Source organism: Mustela nigripes, chromosome 17, assembly GCF_022355385.1.
Source record: "Mustela nigripes isolate SB6536 chromosome 17, MUSNIG.SB6536, whole genome shotgun sequence".
Taxonomy (NCBI): domain Eukaryota; kingdom Metazoa; phylum Chordata; class Mammalia; order Carnivora; family Mustelidae; genus Mustela; species Mustela nigripes.
In genome coordinates, this window is record NC_081573.1 from 55,907,739 (window position 1) to 55,930,031 (window position 22,293).

The following is a 22,293-nucleotide window of genomic DNA, read 5'->3' on the forward strand; positions in this document are numbered from 1 at the left end:
TTTACATGCTTTCATATCTTTTGAAGTATATTCTGTATATTCACAAAATGTTCAGTACTTAATTTTAAGTAATTTAACTTCTTAGAGTACTGAAAATTGTTGGTTCACTTAAAGTTTTCCATAAATTTCCTTTCTCTTCCTTTTCCCATCTACATCAGTTTTTTTCCCCCTTGATTTATTTATTTTAGAGGGAGGGAGTGGGTGTAGAGGGAGCGGGCTGGGGAGGGGGATGTCCTCAAGCAGACTCCACCCTGAGCGCGGAGCCCAAGGTGGGATTTGATGTGGCGCTCGATCCCAGGACCTTGTGATCACGACCTGAGCTGAAATCAAGAGCACGATGCTTAACCTACTGAGCCACCCAAGCACCCCAGTTTTTTATTTTCTGGTAAGGATAATCGGAGCCTGTGATGAGCTGGCTGTCCTGCTGGGTGTTCTCTACACTCCTGTTACAGGATTTGGTGTCTTCACTGCAGCCGGGCCTGGTGCGGCTCGTCTGCTCTGTTACGGGGAGGGGTGAGGTCTTCTGTTTCAGTTGCAAAATGAAGTGGCAGAGCCAGGCTTTTACACCTGGTTGTCTGGTTTGTCTTCTGGGCTCCTGTCTCCTTCACAGGGACACCTGCAGGCTTTGTGAACAGGTGATAGCATGACCTTCAGAGTCTGCTGGGCCATTTCTGATAAGCACGAATGGAGTCATTTACCATAACCAAGACCTTTAGTCTCCAGATGTTTAAGGCACCCCCTGTACTCTTAGTAAGTACTTTGTGTGGGCCACCCACTATCTCGGTCAGTGAGTTGTGATCAGCTTTGTCATAAGTGTTGTCTAAAGAATAAGATAGGGCGGGGCGCCTGGGTGGCTCAGCGGGTTAAAGCCTCTGCCTTCAGCTCAGGTCATGATCCCAGGGTCCTGGGATCGAGCCCCACATCGGGCTCTCTGCTCAGCGGGGAGCCTGCTTCCTCCTCTCTCTCTGCCTGCCTCTCTGCCTACTTGTGATCCCTGTCTGTCAAATAAATAAAATCTTTAAAAAAAAAAAAAAAAAAAAAAGAATAAGATAGGGCAGTTACAGATGTCTACTCCTAGTAGCAGAAAGAGCAGTCATCATTTGCAGAGGGGGTTGGGGGCCAGTAGGAGATGTGCTGGAACCTGGGGATGGCAGGATGAGGTTGGGGCAGCGAAGGCCTGGAAGTTATGTTACCTGGCGAGGGAGGACTCAGCAGAGTAGTGAGCATTGTGAGGGAGTCATCTGGAAGGAGCTGCACACCTCTGATACAAGGTGGCGTCCGCGGTGCCTGCTGCCACAGAGAAGGGCTGGGGCTTGCTCTGGGTGCCTTCAGGGAAGGCTGCTTCCATTCCAGGCTGGCTGTCTTTGAGAGTGGTGTTGGGCTCGTGGAAGGCACGAGCGACAGAGTGATACTCTATTTTAGCTTACGTAAGACTTGCCAGTGGAGAGAAAGGTTTTCTAGAACAGCAGCATAACTATTAAGGAAAATCTAGATTGTTCACTCTTTTTTCTCAGTATAGAGGAGTCTATAAAGATACTAACTTTCAAATTTATACCAGAGACTTTTTTTCCCCCCCATAGATTTAGGTATTTCAGAGAGGGAAAGAGTGGACAGAGGGAGGAGCAGAGGGGAAGAGAAAATCTCAAGCAGACTCCCCACCGAGCAAGGAGCCGGAAGTGGGGCTTGGTCCCCGGGACCCCGAGATGGCGAGCAGAGGTGAAGTCAAGGCTTGGCCTCTGCTCCGGTGGAGCCCCGGGTGCCCCCTGACTGGAGGCTCTTCCGAAGAGTGTTAAAAGCTTGAGGCTGGTTCAGTAATTCTCTGATAAACATCCTGGTGTCATTTTGTTGCACATAACGTGTCTGAGGTTTGCCGTGTTCCTTCTGTGCACGGATGGCTGTTCGGAACTTGCAATTGTTACGTGCAGTTACGGAGCACACCGCTAGGTGATGCTGAGAGCCATGAGTTGAACATTGTAGAAGCCGAACGGCAAAACTGGCGTTTTCCTGTCTGTCCCCTAAAATAAGTGAACCAGAAGCGATGGCCAGAAGCTGGCATTGCTTCAAGGCAAGGGTTGATGCAGAAACTGAAGGTTTCTGTCCAACCGGTACACCTGCTTTCCAGATGAGTGGTGGGCGGAAGTCCACTGCCGGCCAGTTTGCAGTCGGACTCGCTCTCCGTGTCCCTAGCCTTGAGCGCTTCACCCTGCAGCGGGCGCTTGCTCTGGGCACGTGGCTCGGCAGCCAGGGGAAGAGAGGCGCCTTCTGAGGGGCGTCGACTACTTAGTTCTTGATGTTTTGCACCTGTTTCCCTCTCGAGAGTGGCGGCCTTGTCATAAGTTCCTTTTTTAAAAATTTCGTAAGATATGAATTAAAAGCAATTTGACCAGCTATAAACATGCTTTTGAATCTGTTGAGAGAGTTAACATGGGAGGGCAGTTTCAGGTCTTCTATTTCAGTCCCTGGTCATTTTCTTTCCATTCTCCTTCAGTGTCTGTACTAACAGGGATTACTGTCACTAAGCTACTCCCTGCTGTCCTCTCCCCCTGGTCTCTGCCCTTGCCCTCACCCTAGATGATGTTGCCTGTGTCCTTATTATCAGAGGAAACTGAGGTTCCTGTACCTTGTCTTTCCCCACCATAAACTGGCGAGTCTGCCCTTTCTAGCTGCTTTCCCCCAACAGCCCTGGGAGCCTCTCAGGGACCCCATTGGGTCTCACAGGCTTCTGGCAGCAGCTCCATTGTGCACTCCCTCTTCGGAGCCCTGGAACCTGCTTTCACCTCCACAGCGAACTCAAACTGCCCTGCCTTGTGGAGGGCGCTGCGTGCTCTTCCTGGCTGCTGCTGCCACGTGCCTGGTGCTTAGGACGCCGCTCCCGACACATCACTCCTCTTGAGGGCACAGCGCCAGCCCCGAGCTTCGGGCCCGTGTGTGTGTGTCTGTGCGCGTGGGCATGTGTGTGCGCACGTAGATCTGTTGCTTGCTGCTCTGTGGATGTAAGTACACTGTTGACTGGTGTAGTCTGGGTACCTCTTACCAGCACCTCTGAACTAAACTTGTGATCACATCACTGTACGAAGCAAAAAGAAACCTACCCCTCCGGGTGGAAGGCGCCATCCCCCAGCCAGGGCCCTTGTGTCAGCTGCTGTTTGCTGTCATTGGCCCCTGGCCCCCTCACGGTGTCTCATGGTTTCTCCAGTCTGGGGGTTGGGCTGACCATCCCCTCCACTGGCCCCCTTCAGCTTAGCCTGCACTGGCTTTTCCCTTGTTCAGTGTCCACAAGCTCTCCTGCCACAGGGCTGCCTCCTAGTCACCCCTGGGCTTCCTGTACCCGGCGCCCAGGCAGGGTTCTTCGAACCACAGCGGGTCATTGAACAGAGGCCCTTGTGGCAGGAGAGCAGTTGATTTGGAATCTTACGGTTCTGTAAAGACATAGTGTGACTGTTGGTGGGTAGAACGTGCTATGGCAGAGAGCCGCAGGGCCGTGCCAGAGTATCCATTTGGGATTGATGTTTATTTGAAAATGCACAGATTTTATTTTTGTGGAGTAATTATATCAAAATAATTGCCAGTCTGTGGCACACGCTAGAGAGTATGGACTGTTGTGAAAACATGCATCAAAGACAAATGGACAGCTCCATTGTCCATGGGCGGTCTCAAGCCCGTGGGGTAAGTTAGCACGGGAACCTTTTAATGAAAGGTTTGTCGAGCGGAGCCCCTGGGTCATGTCTGCTCAGGGACACAGCCTGTACCACGTCCCTAACCCTCTGGACCTCTGTTCTCACGTGTAGAGTGGGTAGGAGGATAACCATGTCTCCTTGCAAGGGTTGTGGGACGGTTATGAACAGTGCAGCTGAGGCCCCCAGCACAGTGTCCACTGCGCCCAGCACTGCCTTTGCTGGGGGCCCTCCTGTGGTGCTCGTAGTTCAGGTCTAACTGACGTGGTCCACACTGAAGCCCGGTGCTGTGCCTGTAGTAGGAGGGAGACAAGAGCTTTGTAAGCCCAGACTAATTGAATAGATCCCACCGGGTTTCTTGAGCCTGTAATGCTTTACTTTTTATAAAGGGGAAAGTTACTCTGTGTGCTTCCTCAGAGGAAGACTGGCACTTACTCTCAATGGAGAGAGGGAGAGTGTGTGTGTGTGTGTGTGTGTGTGTCTGTCTGTGCTGGTGTGGACATTAGAATTTTGCAAATTAAATTCTTCAGTTAATGCTTAAGTCAGACCTCCTGGTCCAACTGCATTTTAGAATTGAAAAGCTGCTTTTGTTTGAGTGATGCCTTGGATGGATGTCGGCAGCAGATGTACACGTACTTATTTCTTTCTTTTCTGGTACACAATTTAAAAGTGAAGGGAGGCAGCGTGCGGTGGCCACAGATCACGGACTTCAGGCCCCGGCTGCACTGCCTAGCTCCTGAGTGCCCACAGGCCAGCTGGGTGATGCTTTCTTGCTGGCGAGAGGGGGTTGGGGTGTTCTGGATGGCTGAGGGTCAAGTGCGCTGTTAACAAGTTTAAGTTGTAAAGCACTGAGTGTAGAAGGTTTCCATAACTTACAGCTGTCACAGGTACAAGATTCTTTTTTTTTTTTAAAGATTTTATTTATTTATTTATTTATTTGACACAGAGAAAGAGAGAGAGAGATCAAAGTAGACGGAGAGGCAGGCAGAGAGAGAGGGGGGCGGGAAGCAGGCTCCCCGCTGAGCAGAGAGCCCGATGCGGGACTCGATCCCAGGACCCTGAGATCATGACCTGAGCCGAAGGCAGAGGCTTAACCCACTGAGCCACCTAGGCGCTCCTGGTACAAGATTCTTAATGGGACATAGGGAGACTTTGTCTTGTTTTAAAGCATTTCTGGGGAAGAAAATTGAAAGCATTTAATGAAGTGTTAAAGCGTTATATGAAGGTGGTATTCACATCTGTCCGAAGGTGGAAAAGAGGTATGTGAGAGGAGGAAACTGAGCATAATGTGTTTCTGAGTGGAGTAAGGGCGTTCCGGCACCCCAAACATTCCAGAAATTGGAATTCTAATGAAAAATACAGTTTAGTTATTATGAGACAGTCATCCTGGAAAGGAGTATTGTCCATCATTGAGTGGTGGATCACCCACTGTGGTGTGTTGGGGGCCCCCCTGCCGGCTGAGGCTCGGGTTCGGTCCGTGGGCTCCTCGGTAGCGGTGTTAGCAAGGCCTGCCTCAGCCCGGGGTGCGGGGGAGAAGCCGGTCTCTCGGGTCTCTGTCCCCTCTGTCACCGTGTATCTCAGCCTCTTCTGCTATTTGTTAAATGAGTTGTGTTCCCCGGTTCCGTTCCCACAGAAAGACGAACGAGTGTTGGTGTTCCCTGGGGGGAGATACTCAAAGAACTGTTTGACCCTTACCTGGCGTACGTGGTGTGGGACAGCACGCAGCTCCCACGCGGCTCTAACACTCGCCAGCCATCGAGCGTTTATTCCATGTGTCCACTCAACGCCACTAACCTCTTCAATGTGCTTCTTCATCTTTCAGAGTTACTGGAGAATGTAACCCTGATACATAAGCCAGTGTCATTGCAACCCCGTGGGCTGATCAATAAAGGAAACTGGTGCTACATTAATGCCGTATCCTTCTCAAGTGCCGTCCCTGGGGCCGGCCGGCCGCGCCCGGCTCTCCCCTGCGCCTTTGCTCCGTGCGGCTGCCTCGGGGCCTCTCCCTGAAAGTTTGAGTCCAAAGACTTCGTTCCTTGCTCAGTCCACCTACCTTGCTTATAAAGTTATTCCTGACCCCCCCGAAAGATGATTTGTTGACTGGTGAGTGACAGAATCAGGCGACTCTGATTTTCACTAGCATGGCCCTGACTGATGGGTCAGCGTGTCCACTTAAAATCAGAAATGTTGTTTTAATTGATTTATCTTGGTCGAATCCAGTTTTTGTATGTAAATGCTGATTGCAGAGTAATCCCTTCCGTGGAAATCCCAAGACGGTCATCCTCATGGCCATTTGGCGTGTCCCTTTTTATGTTCACGTGTGTAAATTTGCAGCGCCCTTGGCTGACTCAGTGCTACCTGCTTTGGGTGAGATGCACTTTTTAGCAATGTGGAGTGTCTGTTGCATTTCCTTTACACTTCCTTACTGCCGGTACCAGACACTGCAGGCGCTGGTTGCTTGCCCTCCGATGTATCACCTGATGAAGTTCATTCCTCTCTATTCAAAAGTGCAAAGGCCTTGTACGTCGACACCCATGATAGATAGCTTGTAAGTAAGGTGCTGACAAGTGTGTCAAGGGCTGGGGTTTTTGCCTCTGGTAATTCGAATTCAAATAGTTTAGCAGGTTCTTAATTTTTTGCAAATGAGTCCTATGATTTTATTATTATTATTTTTAAATGTACTGTTCATGTTTTTATGTGGAAGTTAACCATCAGGGGAACTGGAGCCTTGTTTTCCTGCGTTCCTCAGATGTTACCCAAGTGTAGTGTTTACCAGTGTAACGTGAACTAGATCAAGACCTTACAGAGAAAAGACTGAAGAACTCACCAGCGATTATAGCATTGGTTACTTAGTATTTGCCATCTTCATACTAAAATGTTCTGCTTAGCCATTGAGGCTCTTTAGTAAAAGTATGTTTTGTTTTTTTTTTTAAATGTACTAAACTTTTGTTTCCCCCGTGTTTATAGTGTTCGGCTAATGAATGAGTTTACTAATATGCCAGTACCTCCAAAACCCAGACAAGGTGAGTAAAAATGAGGTCTTCTGATGCCCATTACATACGGACAGTTAGGAGGTCTGATGACTGAATGTCATAAATTCAGTCTTGTTGGAAAGAAAATATATTTAAAATGCAGATGCTACACCTGTGCTCTTCTTGGTGCTGTGTGAGGGCGGAGGGGGAGTTCTGACGCTGCTGCTTTTGAGCATTTGAAGACTCCATTTTCGTTACAAAAATCTGTGTCCTGTTTCCATTGCAGCTCTTGGGGATAAAATCGTGAGAGATATCCGCCCGGGAGCTGCTTTTGAACCTACGTATATTTACAGACTTCTGACGGTCATCAAGTCGAGCCTGTCTGAAAAGGTTGGCACTGCTCTCTCGTAGCCAGTAGAAAGTTCGCCCCGTGCTCTGGTCGCGGCTGCACTGCTGCTGTTCAGTGCCCTTGGCACATTGTCAGTGCTGGGGGTCGGGGGCTCCCATAGATCTCAGATTGTTAGGGAGTTGCTTGCTTGATTGAATATTAAAAAATACGATCACCATGATCAGAGCCGGCTCATACATCGTTTTCGGTGCACCGAGTACTCCTGTACGTTCCTTCTGCACGTGAGCTTACTCAGGCCGGTGAGTGGCGCTTGCCTCCTTGTTGCGGTGGAGAAAAGGGAGATCCTTGTCCGAGGTCACACAGCTCCTGCGTGCAGGGCCTGGTATCACAGTCCGCTCCTTGAACGCTGCTCTGCCTCTTACACGGAGCTTGGTGATGGGGCCTGGAATGACGGCGGCCTTCAGCAGAGCTGAAAACATCCTCACGTGTTTTTAGCAGTTCCTTGTCTCCTGTCGAGATGTTTAATCATGCGCTTTGCTCCTGAAGCAATGGGACCAGGGGCCGAGGAGGTCTTGAGTAGAGTTTGATGTGGGTCATTATAAGCATTTGAAGTGATGCTTAGGGAAATTATTTAGAAAGAAAAATCATCTGAATAATTCCACTAAAGCTGAGTAAAGCAATATGAAGCTTCTTATTCTGGAGAAGGGTGACTGGCCAGGACAGGGTAGCTGGATCCCACTGGGGACACTTTACTGCTCCTCTCGTAGCTGTCAGCTCGGAATTTATACTTTCAGGTAGAAATGTACAGAATGGTGGGAATGCAGAAATGGATTAGACTGTGCCCTTCAAACAGCTGACCGTCCAGTAGGGGAATTAGATCCAAGAAAATAGGCTAGCAAGAGAAGTACTAAGATGAATGTGCACACTGGTGCTCTGGAAGCCAGAGGGCGGCCGTCCACTCGGGCGGAGGTAGAGGGGAAGCAGCGCATCTCAGGGGGTACCCTGCTCGGAAGTTCTGCTGGCGGACAGAGGTGTCTTTCAGTGTTACATGAATACTGGCTCTGTTCTGTCGGCTCCGCCACACCACCCCCAGGTCGGTGATGGGATGGAAGCACTCATAGGACTCAGAAGCTGTAACTCACAGGGTTTAGTCCAGTGCAGGGACACAAAAGTGACATCAGGCGTCCGCGAGAGACCTTGAGACTCCTCTCGTGGTGTGTCAGGAGAACGTACTTAATTTCTCAGCATCAGCGTGTGACAGCACGTAGAAAATGTCTGCTATGGAAGCGCATCGGAGACTCAGTGCCCCGAGGCTTTACCAAGGACTGGTCTGGAATTCCAGATTCGCAGAGGGGAAGCAGGTGTGCGCCCCTAAACCACACTGTGCGATTTCGGCACAGTCTCTTTTTCATTTCTTGAAATGAGGGGGGACCCCCCCCCCCAGATCCAGGTACCCAGATGCCAACCAAAGACCATCCTAGCAAGCGGACCTCTCCACGAACAGCTGCCTCGAGCCTGCTGTGTCTGCTCTTTCTGCATCTTGAGCGAGCCAGTGTCTGCCCTTTCCCACATGCAGAGCGCCCTCCACTCCTAAGAGCTGCTCTCGTCGAGAGCTACAGCTCTGTGTGGAGCAGACAGATGTGCCTGGAGGCGGCAGGAGGACTTTGAAAATCTTGGAACATGTGGTTATTCTCCAAAGAGTGAAATGGGAACTAATCCTGAGATCGTAAGACGAGTCCGTGACTGCTGTGTGACTCATCTCTGAAAGATTCTGCTGGGGTGTGTGTGTACAGCCATTAGCTAAATCTTTGTCTCAGTAGCGCTTTTCACCTATAATTTGGGTCCTTTCCCCTATAGTTGCCCATCATCAAAAATAGAAGGAGACACACAGGGCTGTTCTCCACAACCCCCGGTGTGACTGTTAGGCCCTGGACCTCTGTTCCTGGTCTTCTGTTTCATGTCAGCAAAAGAGCAACTGTTAAGTGACACTTTTTTGTCATAAAGGCAGCACATATTTATTGTAGAAAATTTCAGAAATACGAAAAGATAAAATTCCTGCTCATTCTGTACTCAGACAGAAGGATGGGTTTGATCCCCCACCCCCACCCCCCGTTCGTCTCCGCCTGCCTGTTCAGTGGTCCGAAGCGGAGCTCCGCTTCGCATCCAGTCTTGTTGGAAAGTTCCGAGGAGACCTGTGCATGTATAACGATCCCTGCAGTCCTTGTGTGGGGACCGGTTAAAATTAATGTGCTCACATCTGGCCTTTTCAGGGTCGACAAGAAGATGCTGAGGAGTACTTAGGCTTCATTCTAAATGGACTTCATGAGGAAATGCTGAACCTCAAGAAACTCCTGTCACCAAATAACGAAAGTAGGTCATGGTCTGTTTGCCACAAACCTGTGAGGACCTTTCCTTAAGAATTCCCCTTGAACGCTTGTCACCTGCCCAAGTGGTACTTTGTTCCCCCCCATGTCTGTGACCCTTGGGTGTCCCTTTATCACTAGGGCGAGTCTGATGGTCTTTACATTGCTTATAAGACCATTGAGATTGTTCTATTTGGATAAATTAAAATATATCCAGAAGCTCTGCTTTTTTCCCTTCAACTCTTTACTGAGGAAAGTTATGACACCTTCAGAAGAGCTGGGAGAGGAGTTGGTGAACACTGTCGAGGCGCTGGCCCTGGCCCTGCTGACGTGCTGTCATGCGTCCTTCCTGTCTGCCCCACGCACTGCACGTGGCGCCCTGAGTGACACACATTGGGTTGCGGATACCAGCGTAGTTCGCCCCTAAATGCCAGAGCACGGTTCTTGCGGGAGGAGGGTGCTCTCCGTGTGACCAGAGCCCCTTCCCGAGCTAGGAGGACTGGCCGCAGTGACCCAGGAATGCCCACTTTCCAGTCCGCCCTCGGATTTCTCAGGTGCGCTGTCCTTGGCGGTTCCTGCACACAGGGGTCCGGCGGGCGGACACGTTGTATTTATTCTTAATGTCGGACACACCCTGACTTCACTTTTAAAGCTAACTCTGTGCGGGCAGCTTCTGTAGGACCTTTCTTTAAAAACGTTTTTGCTGTTACTGTTGCTAGTGGTAGCTTAAGCAGACTGTCTCCTTTTCAGAACTCCCTGTTTCCAACGGACCCAAAAGCCACTCAGTGAATGAAGACGAGCAGGAAGAGCCCGGCGAAGGGAGTGAGGACGAGTGGGAGCAAGTGGGCCCCAGAAATAAGACTTCAGTCACTCGCCAGGCGGAGTTTGTGCAGACCCCAATCACTGGCATTTTTGGGGGACACATCAGGTTTATTATGCTTTTATGGAATACTTTAGTGCTTGCCTGCTTGCCTTTTCCAGGGTTTTGCTGCGATAAGACGTGTCCGAGAAAGTCTGGACTCGATGGCTTGCCTTTATGCCCCTGTGCCCGCTCTGTTCCCAGACTTCCCTGTGCTTCCCTGCTCTCGTCCCACATGGCGGTTCGGCACAGGGCGCCGGTCCCTGGGCCCGGCGGCCGCCCTGACTCCTGACACCCCCCCACCCCCCCGCTCCCCGAGCACCGCTCGCCCTGAGCGAGCTGCACTCCGCTAGGTAGAACGAGCAGGACTTGCTAATGGAAACACATGTTTCGTTAAGAGAAGACATTCTTGTGTCTGCTGGAGAGTATCAGGCGCCTGAACCAAGTGAGCTAGAAAGGTGAAGGAGACACTCTGGGCACCTGGGGCCTCCTGGAAGTGCCTGGGCCCCCCGCCTGCCCCAGTTCCCGTCAGCCAGCCGCTCGCTGCTCTTTCATGACGTCCTTCTAGAAGGCTTCCATTTGATCGCGTTAGAGCCGTTCAGGACCACTGTGATGTGGGACTCACGAGCATGGGGGCCGTCTCCAAGGAGGTTAGTCATCCAGAGTCCCAAAGGGCCTCGTCAGAGTGGGATTTCCTCTTGAAAGGCCTCATGTTATATCCCACAAGGGCGGTTTTTTAGTGAGACTCAGCCTTGGCTTATCCCAAATGCTCTGTATCCAAAAGAAGTAACGCCCTTCCCAAGGCATGGAAACTTCCAGCAGGCTGGTAAAACCTCAGCATGTCCGTGAGCTTCTTCTCAAGCCCGTCAGCGCTGCAGTGTCGGGCGGGATTCCGAAGCCGGTCCCCCCGAACGAGTCATTTCTGAGCGCTTCTCTGTGGCTACTGCCTGCCGACCCCTTTGTGTTCTGGAGTCTCCCCACATGAGCCTCTTGCGGTCAGGGTGTGCTCTGGGGAAACGCCCAGCCTCTCACTGCTGCCGCTGGAACTTGTTTTTGCAGGATGTGATTCCTTGGCTTGGACCATTTGGGGAGGGGAAGCAGGGATGCAAGTCAGGCGACAGCAGTGAGGGCAGGCTGGCTGTGTCCTTAGCTCGGGGGAGCTCTCTCACGCTGGCGTTCTTGGGCCGGTCCCTTAGGGATGGGAGAGAGGGTGAGGGAACAGCCCGGTGGGGAGGACGGCGGCACCAGGTCTGCGCAGAGGGAGAGCATCAAAACTCTGAGGCCACTGAGGCCAGCATTCCCAAAGAGCCCACACTTGTTTGAGAATAACTGGTGGGAAAAACCAGAGTCCACTTTGTAGAAATTTCTAGCTTGGCCTGCATGGCTCTGCCAGGCCTCTGGCCTCGGGGTGGTCTTTTTATGTTGAAATTGGTTGTTGACATTTTTGAGAAACAATGAAGATAGGAATTATTTTTTATAAGTTAGGATACTTCTTTCCTGTGTGAAGTAGTAGTTAGTCCCATGAAGTGTGCTTCCTTGTTCAGACAGCTGGACGGTGGAGGTCTTTTTTGTTTTGTTTTGTTTTAATTTCACCGTCTTTGGGTGTGTGTTCACGGCCCTCTGCAAAACCAGCTCCTTTCCTCACCTTTCCCCTCAGGCCACATCAGTAAAAGTCTAAGCCATTGGAGTTAGGAGGGCCGCCTCTTGATTACTCCACCAGTTTGGGTTTTTTTAAAAAATTTTATTTATTTATTTGACAGAGACAGTGAGAGAGGGAACACAAGCAGGGGGAGTGGGAGAGGGAGAAGCAGGCCCCCCGCAGAGCAGAGAGCCCAGTACAGGGCTCAGTTCCAGGACCCTGGGATCATGACCCGAGAGCCGAAGGCAGACGCTTAACGACTGAGCCACCCAGGCGCCCCCCCCTCCACCAGTTTTTACCTCCCGCTGCTCTCAGAGCCGGGAGGGGGCAGCTGCTCCCCAGTGGCACCCTGGAAGGGAGGGGGCGTCGAGGTGTGTCCCAGCGCCGCTCTTGCGCCGCTCTTCAGCAGTGTGGCACGGGCACGGGGGCCCTTTAGCCGGCTCTTCACGGAATCTGCCCCCTAAAGCCTCAGTACCCACGCACGCCCGTTTGATCCCGTCCGTGAACTAGGTCACTCAGACTGCAGAAATGGAATTCCTTGTTGCGCTCCTGGAATGTAACTTGCCAGGGCTGAGAGATGGGCCGAGCATAAGTTGTACTCAGAAAACTTAGAAAAAGAAAAATGAAAAAAACCAGCTAAGAAAACAAAGTTGAATTGGCAGCCTTCTTCTTGAGGTTGGGGGGTAGCCTTGTTTCCTGGAGTGTTCACTCCTCTCCTTGTAGGGGGGAAACGCCATTAAAAATATTCTGTTTGCGTTGGGGTTTCCTCTATTTTATTGGAACGGGCGATGATACGATGAGAAAACAGAGAGTGTGAGCATTTTGAGGCCCCGGCAGGAGAGGCGCATTTTCTGGCTGGTGCGTTCGGTAAAGTGTGGAGTGGACGGGCAGGAATTCGGAAGATGAGCGTGTTTTCTTCCCGCCTGCTTGTGCGGGGACAATGGTCACCCTGCGGGTGGCAGCTGGAAACAATCAGGAGGTGGTGTTCAGCAGGATTATTTCCAAATTCAGTAAATTTTTGGCTTTTCTGTTCTCTCTGGTCTTCTAAAGATGACACTGAGCGATTTCGTTTTCAGTTAACGTGTCTTCTCCTGCTGGCTTGCCTTACCGGAGAGCGGGGCAGAGCGGTGACACTTACAGTCTTCTGTTTCTGTCTCTGCCTCTCAGGTCTGTGGTTTACCAGCAGAGCTCAAAGGAGTCGGCCACTTTGCAGCCTTTCTTCACCCTGCAGCTGGACATCCAGTCTGACAGGATCCGGACGGTCCAGGATGCGTTGGAGAGCTTGGTGGCAAGAGAGTCTGTCCAGGGTTATACCACAAAAACCAAACAAGAGGTATACTCCTAGTTGATCTCGAATGTTGTGCTGAGGCTCCCTGGTGCGGTGGAAAGAGTCCAGAAGTGGGAGGGCAGAGAAGTGCCTTTGCATTCCGCCTCTTAACCCTGGTGCTTAACTGGTTTGGATTGGAAGTTTCCACATTTTTGGAATGAAATGGTCGAGGCAGATGCTCCCGGCAGCCTCCTTTACCTCGAAACCATGTATCCCAAGGTAGTGGCCGCTTGGATTGTTTGTCTTGAGCTACTTTTAATTTTCTGATCGTCGAATTACGATGGGGTAAAAATCAGTACCACCTCTCACAGAGGCCGCACAGCTTCTTTACATCCCTGACGCCAGAGAGCAGTTCCACAAGATCAGTTAGGGGAGGAAGGAGACTCCAAACCTGTCTATTTTTCATTTGCTTGTAGGTCTTCAGGGACATCGACAAATAGAAAGTAGCTCTTTTCTTGTCTGTTAGTCTTTCATTTGATCTGAAAAGGACAGAAGCCCGAGTCCTTTAGTTTTCAGGCGTCAAGGGAAGCAGATAGCTTCATGGGGTGTACTTGTTGGCCAAGGCAGGAGAGGGCGAGAATATTCTGGTCTCAGAGAGCTTACTGGTTCCTGGGGTCCAAATGTACAGCTGCCGCCTGTTGTCCATGCGGCGGTCGAGGGGGTCTTCTCCTTTGCTGAGGCGATGCCTGTGAATGTGGAAAAACATACGGGGGAGGGGACCACAGGCTAGCTGGGGGCAGCGCTCACCTGCACAGTCCCTCGCGTCCCTGGGGAGCCTGCTGTGAGCAGACTCTGTGGTGGCCGAAGGGGCAGGAAGAGTAGACACTGCCAGCACCTCGCCGAGCTTGCTGGGCCTCCCGGGCCGGGCAGCCCGCGCTGGGGAGCCGAGCGGAGGCGGGCTGGAGACCTGCGGTCATCTGGGGCCTCCTGCTTAGACTGACGAACCCATGCTCTTGGGGATCCACACAGAGTTAGGCCTAACCCTCCACCACGTTTTCTGACTTGCTTCTTCCCACGGGTGATTTTATTTAAAAAATACAAGTGGTAGGAGCGAGAGACAGAATCTTGGCACTTGTCTTAAGTGAATAAGCGGAGTCTGGCGGTGGAACTTAATGAGAAAGTGGGTATTTGTTTTCGGGGAGGTTGGTTGGTGTGGCTGAGTTGCGCGCTTGGCTCATTCTGTGGCAGCTGCGGCTGCGGAGGTGGCGTCACTGTCCCCGTGGCTCTCTTCTTGCTGGCTGTCCTCTGGCTACCCGTGGAGATTGGTGGGCGCTCATCCCGCTGGCGGTTTCCTGCCTTTCCCCGGGCTGCCAGGAAAGCCCCCTCGCCGGTGCTTTTCCTCTCTTGCTCCTGCTCCAGTTAGCTGTGGGCTTGCGGAGGGTGCCGACGAGATGGGGGGGGGCGGGAGGGAACGGGGCTTGTTCTGGATGGCAGGTGGAGGAAGGATGCAGGCAGAAGAGGCATTCCGGAGAGCCGTGAGGAAGGAAATGGAACCGCTCAGTCGCAGCTCTTCGGTGGTGGTGTGTTACCAGACCAGAGCAAGAACACCCAGACAGCAAATGGTTGAGAAAGGAAGATTTCAGACAGTTCCTATGCGGTGGGGATATTTGGAGAGAGCAAGTATCACATGTTCTGGAATGTGATTTCTTTAAACTTTAGTATTTTATATTTTAAGGTCACAAGGTTTTTTGCTGTGGGAGCACATGATGAAGGTCGATGGGAAACTATGGTTATATAAACTACTTGCTGTATAGAAAAGATCTGGTTTTCTTGGGTGAAGAAAAGTTTGTCTCAGTTTGTCTGGAAACCCAAAACATAGGCAAAAATTTCAGATTAGTTACTTAATGAATTGCCTGAAAGCTAGAGGTTCTAATCCTGGGTCAACCAGCACTTACAAGCATCCCGGAGACACTTTTGTCCCAACTCTTCGGTTCACAGATAAGGAAGCTGGAGTCCACTCGGCAGAACCCCGGTTTCTGACTGTTGAGCTGTAGCCACACTTGTCCATCATTCACATGTTTTGTTGGGTGTGGAGACACCAGGATGCAGACACACGTTGGCACTCTGGAGGCACATTGGGTGGTCCCACAGCAGGGATCGGAGTCTGGGTGGGAAGCCAGGTGCCCATTCAGACACGGCCACCCGGATACGAATGTGGTCTTCTGAGCACTTCCTTGGTTTCTCATCTATGTTTTTATCTTTTGGATCGTGATGCAAACAAATTTCTGCCAGAAGTGTTCTTCATGTAAACACAGGAAGCATCAAAGGGTTTATAGGTACAAAAAACAATAAATAAGAGGAATAAGAATGGTTCGTGAGGACGCATTTTAATGAAAAGCAGCATTTGCTAGACCTGCAAAAGCATGTAAGGAGCATATAAATTGATAAAACTGGCACTTGTAAAATTAATGGTTAGAATAGATGGCTTTTGGGGTATTGGGAAACACCCTGGCCTCACTTTGATGACTGGTGTGGGACTTGCTAGAAAGCGTGTTAGTGCATACATAATGCAGAGTTCTGCTGCAACGTTTGCTTTTCAGTTTCTGTGCCTGTGCGTCGTGACCGTCACAGAGCAGGGCTTCTGAGGGGGGAGTTCACACGTGGACTCTCGAAGCCATGGGGTCTTCTGCGGTTGTGTTCACAGGATGGTGGCCTTTCTGTACGAGGAATATCAGCTCTCAGAAGGCCTCTTAGCCGAGTGTTAGATGTTGAGAAGCTCCCTCCACCCAGCAACGGCCGAGCGGTGCTGTCCTGGACCCCCAGGCCACGGGCTCTTGGTGGGGGGGGGGTCCTTGTGTGATGGACGTGCGTCTGCTGCTGCGTGAAGTAAGGCGCGGGGTCCTGCTCTGCTTTGTGCCTCAGGTGGAGATAAGTCGGAGAGTGACTCTGGAGAAGCTCCCTCCTGTTCTGGTGCTGCATCTCAAGCGGTTTGTTTACGAGAAGACGGGGGGATGCCAGAAGCTCGTCAAGAACATTGACTACCCTGTGGACTTGGAGATCAGTAAAGGTAACAAACACGGAAGGCAGGAGGGTTCGTGGTGACACCTGTCGGGGAGTCCGTGAGCTCGATGCTTGGCATTTCGGTCTACTTCTGAGAACAAGGAAGTTCTCGTGACTTTCTGGTTTTCAGTTTCTCGGCTTACCACAGATTTTTGTCTTATAACTGGCACCAAAGAAGCTCTTGAAAAATAAAGGCAAAGATGAAGAAACCATATACTCTTACTAGATCAGAAGAATAGAGATTCTGTCCGTCAAAATGAGCATTGTTTTTCTAGAAAGTTTTATGGATTAGTGGTACAAAATCGTTTTCTTTACACTAAGTGTTAACAACTGCCCAGCCCAGCCTGGTGAAAGGGGCTTTTTCAGTGAAGTGAGACAGGGTTGTCCATAGGCCCCTGGGGATTCCTCCGACCTCTGGTTGCAATGACACTGGGTCAGGTTTGTGGCTTCTTTTGGCCACGAGTCTCTGTCAGGTAACCGGGGCTCAGCAGCCTTGATGCATTTTGACCAAAGCACCAAGTTCAGGGTGTTCTGGTGAAAGCGCAGCTTGAAGGGGAGCTGTCCTTGAGCTTCGGGGTTTGTGAAGAAGGTACTGTGCCGTCCTGCCTTGACTGAGAACAAGCTGGAGGCAGTGTCAGATCATCAGGGAGTGTGCAAGACAGAAAAGCGGTCGTGGGATGTCATCGCTGGGTTCTGCAGAGGAATGCAACTGTCGCCTTCCCCACCACGTAGCATGGCCACACTCCACTCCTTCCTGGGCCTGGGGCCTCCCAGACTGGGGGTAGCTGGCCTAGCCTAGAGCCCCAGGCAGGGACGCTGCGTTTCTGCAGCCGGTCGGCAGCTGACGGGCTGACTCCTGAGCCGGCTCGGGGTCCCCCCTCCCACCTTCACCTCGGAACTGCTTTGTTCAAAGGCGGCACGTTTTCCTGATTCTGTTTGAGAACCAGAAAGGGGAAGAAATACCAGCCGAGAATCACATACCGGGTCACATACCAGGTCGCCGGTGCTGTCGTGTGAGGCGCACACACTGAGCCCTGCCGGGGATCCTGTGCCCCATACTCTTGCCTCTTCCCTCCTGCCCAGATAAACCGCCTGCACTGACCACAGGCTTTGTTTACAGACCTTTGCTGGCTGCCTGTGCTCTTACTGCAGCTGCCACCTTAAATGCCTTCTAGAAAGGAGTCAGCTAAGGCAGGACCCAGAGGCTCTGGTGTGGGTCGTGGGTGGGGGGTGGGAGGGGCCGGCTGGTAAGGACCGTGCGGGGCCCATCTGCAGGTGTGCTGCCCCAGTAGGGGGCCCTGGGGCCCGGACGCAGGGCTGTCCGCCTGCCCAGCTGGGGACCAGTGCCTCTTTGGAGAGACCGTCTGACTCACACAGTGGAAGTTCTGTGGTCTCATGTGTGAAACATCCCAGTTCTTAGGTTTCCTGGAGCTGTTTTGTTTTGTTTCTGAGCGGGCAGCTGGCTTCTTTTCCAGTGTTCAGGGTATCTGCTTGTCGGGCTTCTGGCATGAGCTCGGTGGGCTCAGGATATTCTCGTGCCGCTCAGCTGCTTGCTGGCGGGGGGCGTTGCTGTGCCGCCTGGCAGCCCCCTGCGGGCAGGGCCTGCGCGCCGAGGGAGGCTGTGGGTTTTGTTTCCCTGCTGTGTGGGGTGGGTGCATGCGAGTGGGGACCATTGTCACCTCTTGGCTTCCATTACTCCGAGCCTTTCCTGAAGTGCTTTTATAGACTGGAGCTGTTGATATTTTGTTTTTCAGAACTGCTTTCTCCAGGGGTTAAAAATAAGAATTTTAAATGCCACAGAACCTATAGGCTATTTGCAGGTAAGTAAATTTGTCTATTATTTCCTTACTGAAGCAGTGATAGAAGGGTCTGTGCCCAGGCACAGTTTGCTCCAAGACAGCCTCACGCAGACACTAAACTCCTCCGCTGGTTTCCCCGTAGACTTGCTAAGTCAGGACGTCTTTTGATGAAATTGTGTGTTTGTCCTGACATCCGGTGCTTGAAATTTGACCGAATATCCTTTTGGCTCTAAGCTGAACCCGGTCCTTATTTAGCATCTTTTCTGTCTTTGAGTCAGGGGGGCAGGCGTGAGGCCGCTGGCCTGGCAGTTTAAGGCTGCGACCTTGGCTGCTGTGGTCGCGGTACCTGTGTGGCGGGGTGCTACCCGTGGAGGCGCTACCTCTGTGTGGGTCAGCACCTCGGAGTGGCCTGGTCAGGTTAGGAGAGAGGGGCCCACACGGACGGTCTGCTGCATGGTCTTCACTGCACTGGCTCAGCCGGGCGCCTGGGCTGCCACACTCCAGCTCAGAGCCCTCTTGGAGGGCAGTGGCATCCTCAACCCCAGAACTGGGGGCCCTGACCCTTCTTATCTCCGGGCCCTCCGCTTCCTGAGGCACCTGGCGTCCTTCGTCTGCCTTCCTTCCTCTTCTATAGCCTGAGTCTCCTGGGCCTTTGAGGCTTTATGTCTCTCTTGGTAGTCACCGTTTGCAACAACCGCGGGTGCTCTCTGGCCTTTTTTATTGGAATTTCCTACCTGCTTTGTTCTGTACACCTCCTTTTGTGTTGGCTTTGGTGAGCATGTTTGTAATTTAAAATGACAGGAGCGTTTCTTGACCGTCACACGTTCATGGGACCTTTCTCCTAGGGACCTTTTGTAGTATCTCTTTTGTTCTCGCAGCTGTCCTGAGGTACGGGTGGGGGGGCCCCCCTGTCTTATAAAACAAGCAACCCGAGTTCTGAGAGAGACTCTCCACTCTGACCGGCGGTGGCCGAGCTGGGCTTCACACCGTCGCTGCCAGTCCCTCGTGCGCATTTAGGAGGGTGGGTCGGGCCCTGATCAGCGGGTCAGGTCCCTGTCGCACACGGGTGGGGTTTGGCCCAGTCCGGTCTTCCTGCTTGCGGCTCTGCCCTTTGTCTGCCCTCCCAAAGCTGTGATATGGCTTCTCCGCTGACAGGGTGGCCACACGCTCCTGTGGTGTCCCCAGCCCTCTCCTTGCTCCGCCTTGTCATGGAGGCCCTGCCGCCTGCCTCGGAGAGGGATCTGCCTCACGGATCCGGCCCGCTCAGGGCGCTTGGCCCTAAGGTCCCAGTGGGAGTGAAGTGCTGCTTTGCCGCTCCTCCCCTCAAGGCCATCGCCGGGCCAGGCTGCGATCAAGCTCAAGGAGCCCTGGGTCCTCCTCTGCCTGCCAGCCGTGGTCCAGCATCTGAGCTGGGCTGTCACTTGCGTTGCTGATTCCTCCTCTCACGGCTTCTAATCCCACATGAGGGCACTGGACTCGATGGGTGGCATTTTCTGTAAAATGTGAGGAAGGAAGCCCTTGGTGAAGACGGTTCTGACTGTGGGCCCGGGAGAGCACGTGAGTGCAGCACCGCCCAACCCCGGCCGCGTGCAGTGCCTGCTCTGGAGGATTGCGGCTGCAGGTGTCCAGAAGGAGCTGCAGATCCGCTGAACCACAGGTCCTTTACATCCCGCTGAAGGGTCACTTCCTATAAAGTCTTGTCCGAGTCATAGGTCTTGGAGGTGAAAATCCAGGACAAAAGCCCGAAAGCAGATTTGGGGTCCAAGGGACCAGCTGTGTTGAGCCTGTTCTACGCCCTTGAAGCCCGTGTGATCACGGTGACCGGCACCACCGCCGGCTTCCTGCCTGGTCGCCCTGCAGTCTTCCGCCCTCGGGTGTCCAGTCATGTTCGTCACAGGGATGGCTGGGGCCAGAGCCGGGGAGTCCTCGGAGCCCCAGAGACTGCTTTGCCAGAGGGACTGTCCTCCCGCCAGCAGTAGCCATGGGCCCAGAGTGGGCTGGGTCCTCCCGAGGTGTGGCCGCTGCCGCCAGAGCCCAGCGACACGCCCACCAGCTAAGTAGGGTGCCTCTCCAAGTGACTGTCCTTTTTGCCCCGGTGGTGGCACACAGCCTGCCTGGCCACGTTGCAGGCCGCGCTGGGGGTTTCCTTCCCCTAGCCTCCTGTCAGCTGCCTGGGCCCCTCCGCCCTCCTCCTCACGGAGGGAAGATGCAGCCTTTGGTGTCTTTAGATGACAGATATTTTTTTTTTTAAAGTAAATAACAAGTGGTATTTATTATAGTTATTTTGGCATTATTTGTTAAAAAATGAGAACATTTTTTAAAAGGGAACAGCAGGGTCATGGACTAGCGCCATGTTGGTGGGGCTGCTGCGCTCAGCCCGTGTCACAGCCCTGCTGTCCCTCCTGAGACGTGCGGTCACTCACCGTGATGACAGCCCCAGAAAGCCCGGGTTCTCAGCGTTTCCTGTTTTTTCACAAGCATGTTCCTATGTGTCCAGTGCCCCGTCTATCCATCTGCCGTGATGCAGTCCGCTAACCATTCCTTCTAGCGTGGGTGTTGCCGTGGGTCCGAGGTTGGACGCTCTCCGTAGAGCATCCGGAAGTGGGGTTGGCTGGGTGAAGGGCATGAGCGTTGTGGGTCTCTGGGTGGCGTTTCTGGAGGTGGGTGGGTGGTGGGGCTAGGGGGTCTTTCGTGCTCTGTCCCCGTGTGCTCGCCTCAGCAATGGACATGGAGTGATGGGCAGTCTTCACCCGAGGAGCTGGTGTGCGGGATGGCCCCACAGAGCTGGCGTCTCCTGTTTGTGAGGCATTAAACATCCTTAAAATGTCATTAAGATACACACGTGTGACTTTTTCTGGGAATTTTTCAGAGTTTTGATGATGTGACCTAGCTTTGTGTAGTGACATCTCTGTGTCCTGCCTGCCTCGGTGAGGGGCATCGCATGCAGTGGCTCTGTGGGGGGGGCTGGTGGGTGCCCTTGGCCGCAGGGGTGCAGCTGTCTCACCGGGTCGCCCGCGGGCCTCTCTTGCAGTGGTCTACCACCACGGCAGCAGCGCGACGGGCGGCCACTACACCACGGACGTCTTCCAGATCGGCCTCAACGGCTGGCTGCGCATCGACGACCAGGCGGTCAAGGTGATCAGCCAGTACCAGGTGGTGAAGCCCACTGCGGAGCGCACAGCCTACCTCCTGTATTACCGCCGCGTGGACCTGCTGTAGCCGCCCGCGCCGTGTGCCCGCCGCCCGCTTGCAGACGCCGACTCCCTCTGACGCCCTCCCTCTCTTCAGCGGCTCTCTAGAGAGACTCTTCTCCTTCGCAGAAATGGGCTGGAATGGAAAGCAGACGCCGTGGGGCTTGTGCGCAACAGTTCACGTTGGCGTCCACCTTCCGGATCCAAATCATTTCGTTCAGACAGACAGTCGCTTGATTTAAGAAAATACACACAACCCATGTTTCTGAAATAATGCCGATTCCTGAGTAAGAAGGGGGACTTGCATTGATTCCCAGTCTAATTGCTTAGTAGAATAAATCCTGCACCAGCAACACTTGTAAATTTGTGAAAATGAATTTTATCTTTCCTTAAAAAAATAAATTTTTTAATTCATCACACTTTCCTTCCCACCCTTTAGTTTTTGATAAACGATAAAAATGAGCCAGTTATCAGAGAAGAAATAGTTCTTACTTCAAAAGAAACGTAAATACAAAAAATAAGTTGCTGGTTCCTAATAGGACAAACACGTTGTAATAATCGTGCGGTGAGAGGCTGTTCCGAGCACATCGCAGAGCAGATGTCTGGAGTTCAGATGTTAGTCCGCGTAGATGGGTGATTGTAAACTCTATTGCCATTAAAGATTTCAGATTGCATTCATGCTTCTGTTACACGTAATGAACAATGGGTAAAATAATGAAGATTGATATTTCCCTAAGTCGCTCAGTTTAATTCTGCTGTCTGCTCCTCTTATTGCTGCGTCTCTAATTGTACACAGTTTAGTGATCTCCAGGAGTACAGAAGTTGTCGCCCATCAATAAAAATCACCACGTTGGTTTGAAGCTGTGCATGGTGTTTCTTTGACTGCAGTTGCCTCTTCGTTTCTGGAGTTCGGGGGAGGGGGTGCGAAGACACCCCCAGAATTGCAGTGAGCCCTACGACCAGGTGAACCGAGACTCGGGTTGTGCTCGTTGAGTATCTCCAGTGTTAGTGACCAGTGATCTGGGGAAATGGAGTTTTGGATCTTCCGGCAGCAGAAGAGGGGAGGGAGGGGAAGCGGCCCTGTGCTGTTCCTGGCCCCGGCGTGGTCAGCGTCGCCAGA

General features: G+C 52.3%; 1 protein-coding gene across 1 annotated transcript in view; it reads left to right on the forward strand.

The window, feature by feature from the left end:
- Positions 1–22,033, forward strand: part of USP10 (ubiquitin specific peptidase 10) — a 73,357-nt gene extending 51,324 nt beyond the window's left edge. Inside the window, exons 5-14 of the mRNA XM_059381638.1 lie at positions 5,497–5,588; positions 6,113–6,222; positions 6,642–6,697; positions 6,933–7,036; positions 9,266–9,365; positions 10,109–10,286; positions 13,024–13,189; positions 16,046–16,190; positions 17,938–18,003; positions 21,014–22,033. Coding sequence (XP_059237621.1) covers positions 5,497–5,588; positions 6,113–6,222; positions 6,642–6,697; positions 6,933–7,036; positions 9,266–9,365; positions 10,109–10,286; positions 13,024–13,189; positions 16,046–16,190; positions 17,938–18,003; positions 21,014–21,201 — 1,205 coding nt within the window. The 3' untranslated portion in view covers positions 21,202–22,033. The remainder of the gene's footprint in view (positions 1–5,496; positions 5,589–6,112; positions 6,223–6,641; positions 6,698–6,932; positions 7,037–9,265; positions 9,366–10,108; positions 10,287–13,023; positions 13,190–16,045; positions 16,191–17,937; positions 18,004–21,013) is intronic.
- Positions 22,034–22,293: the final 260 nt, after the last annotated feature.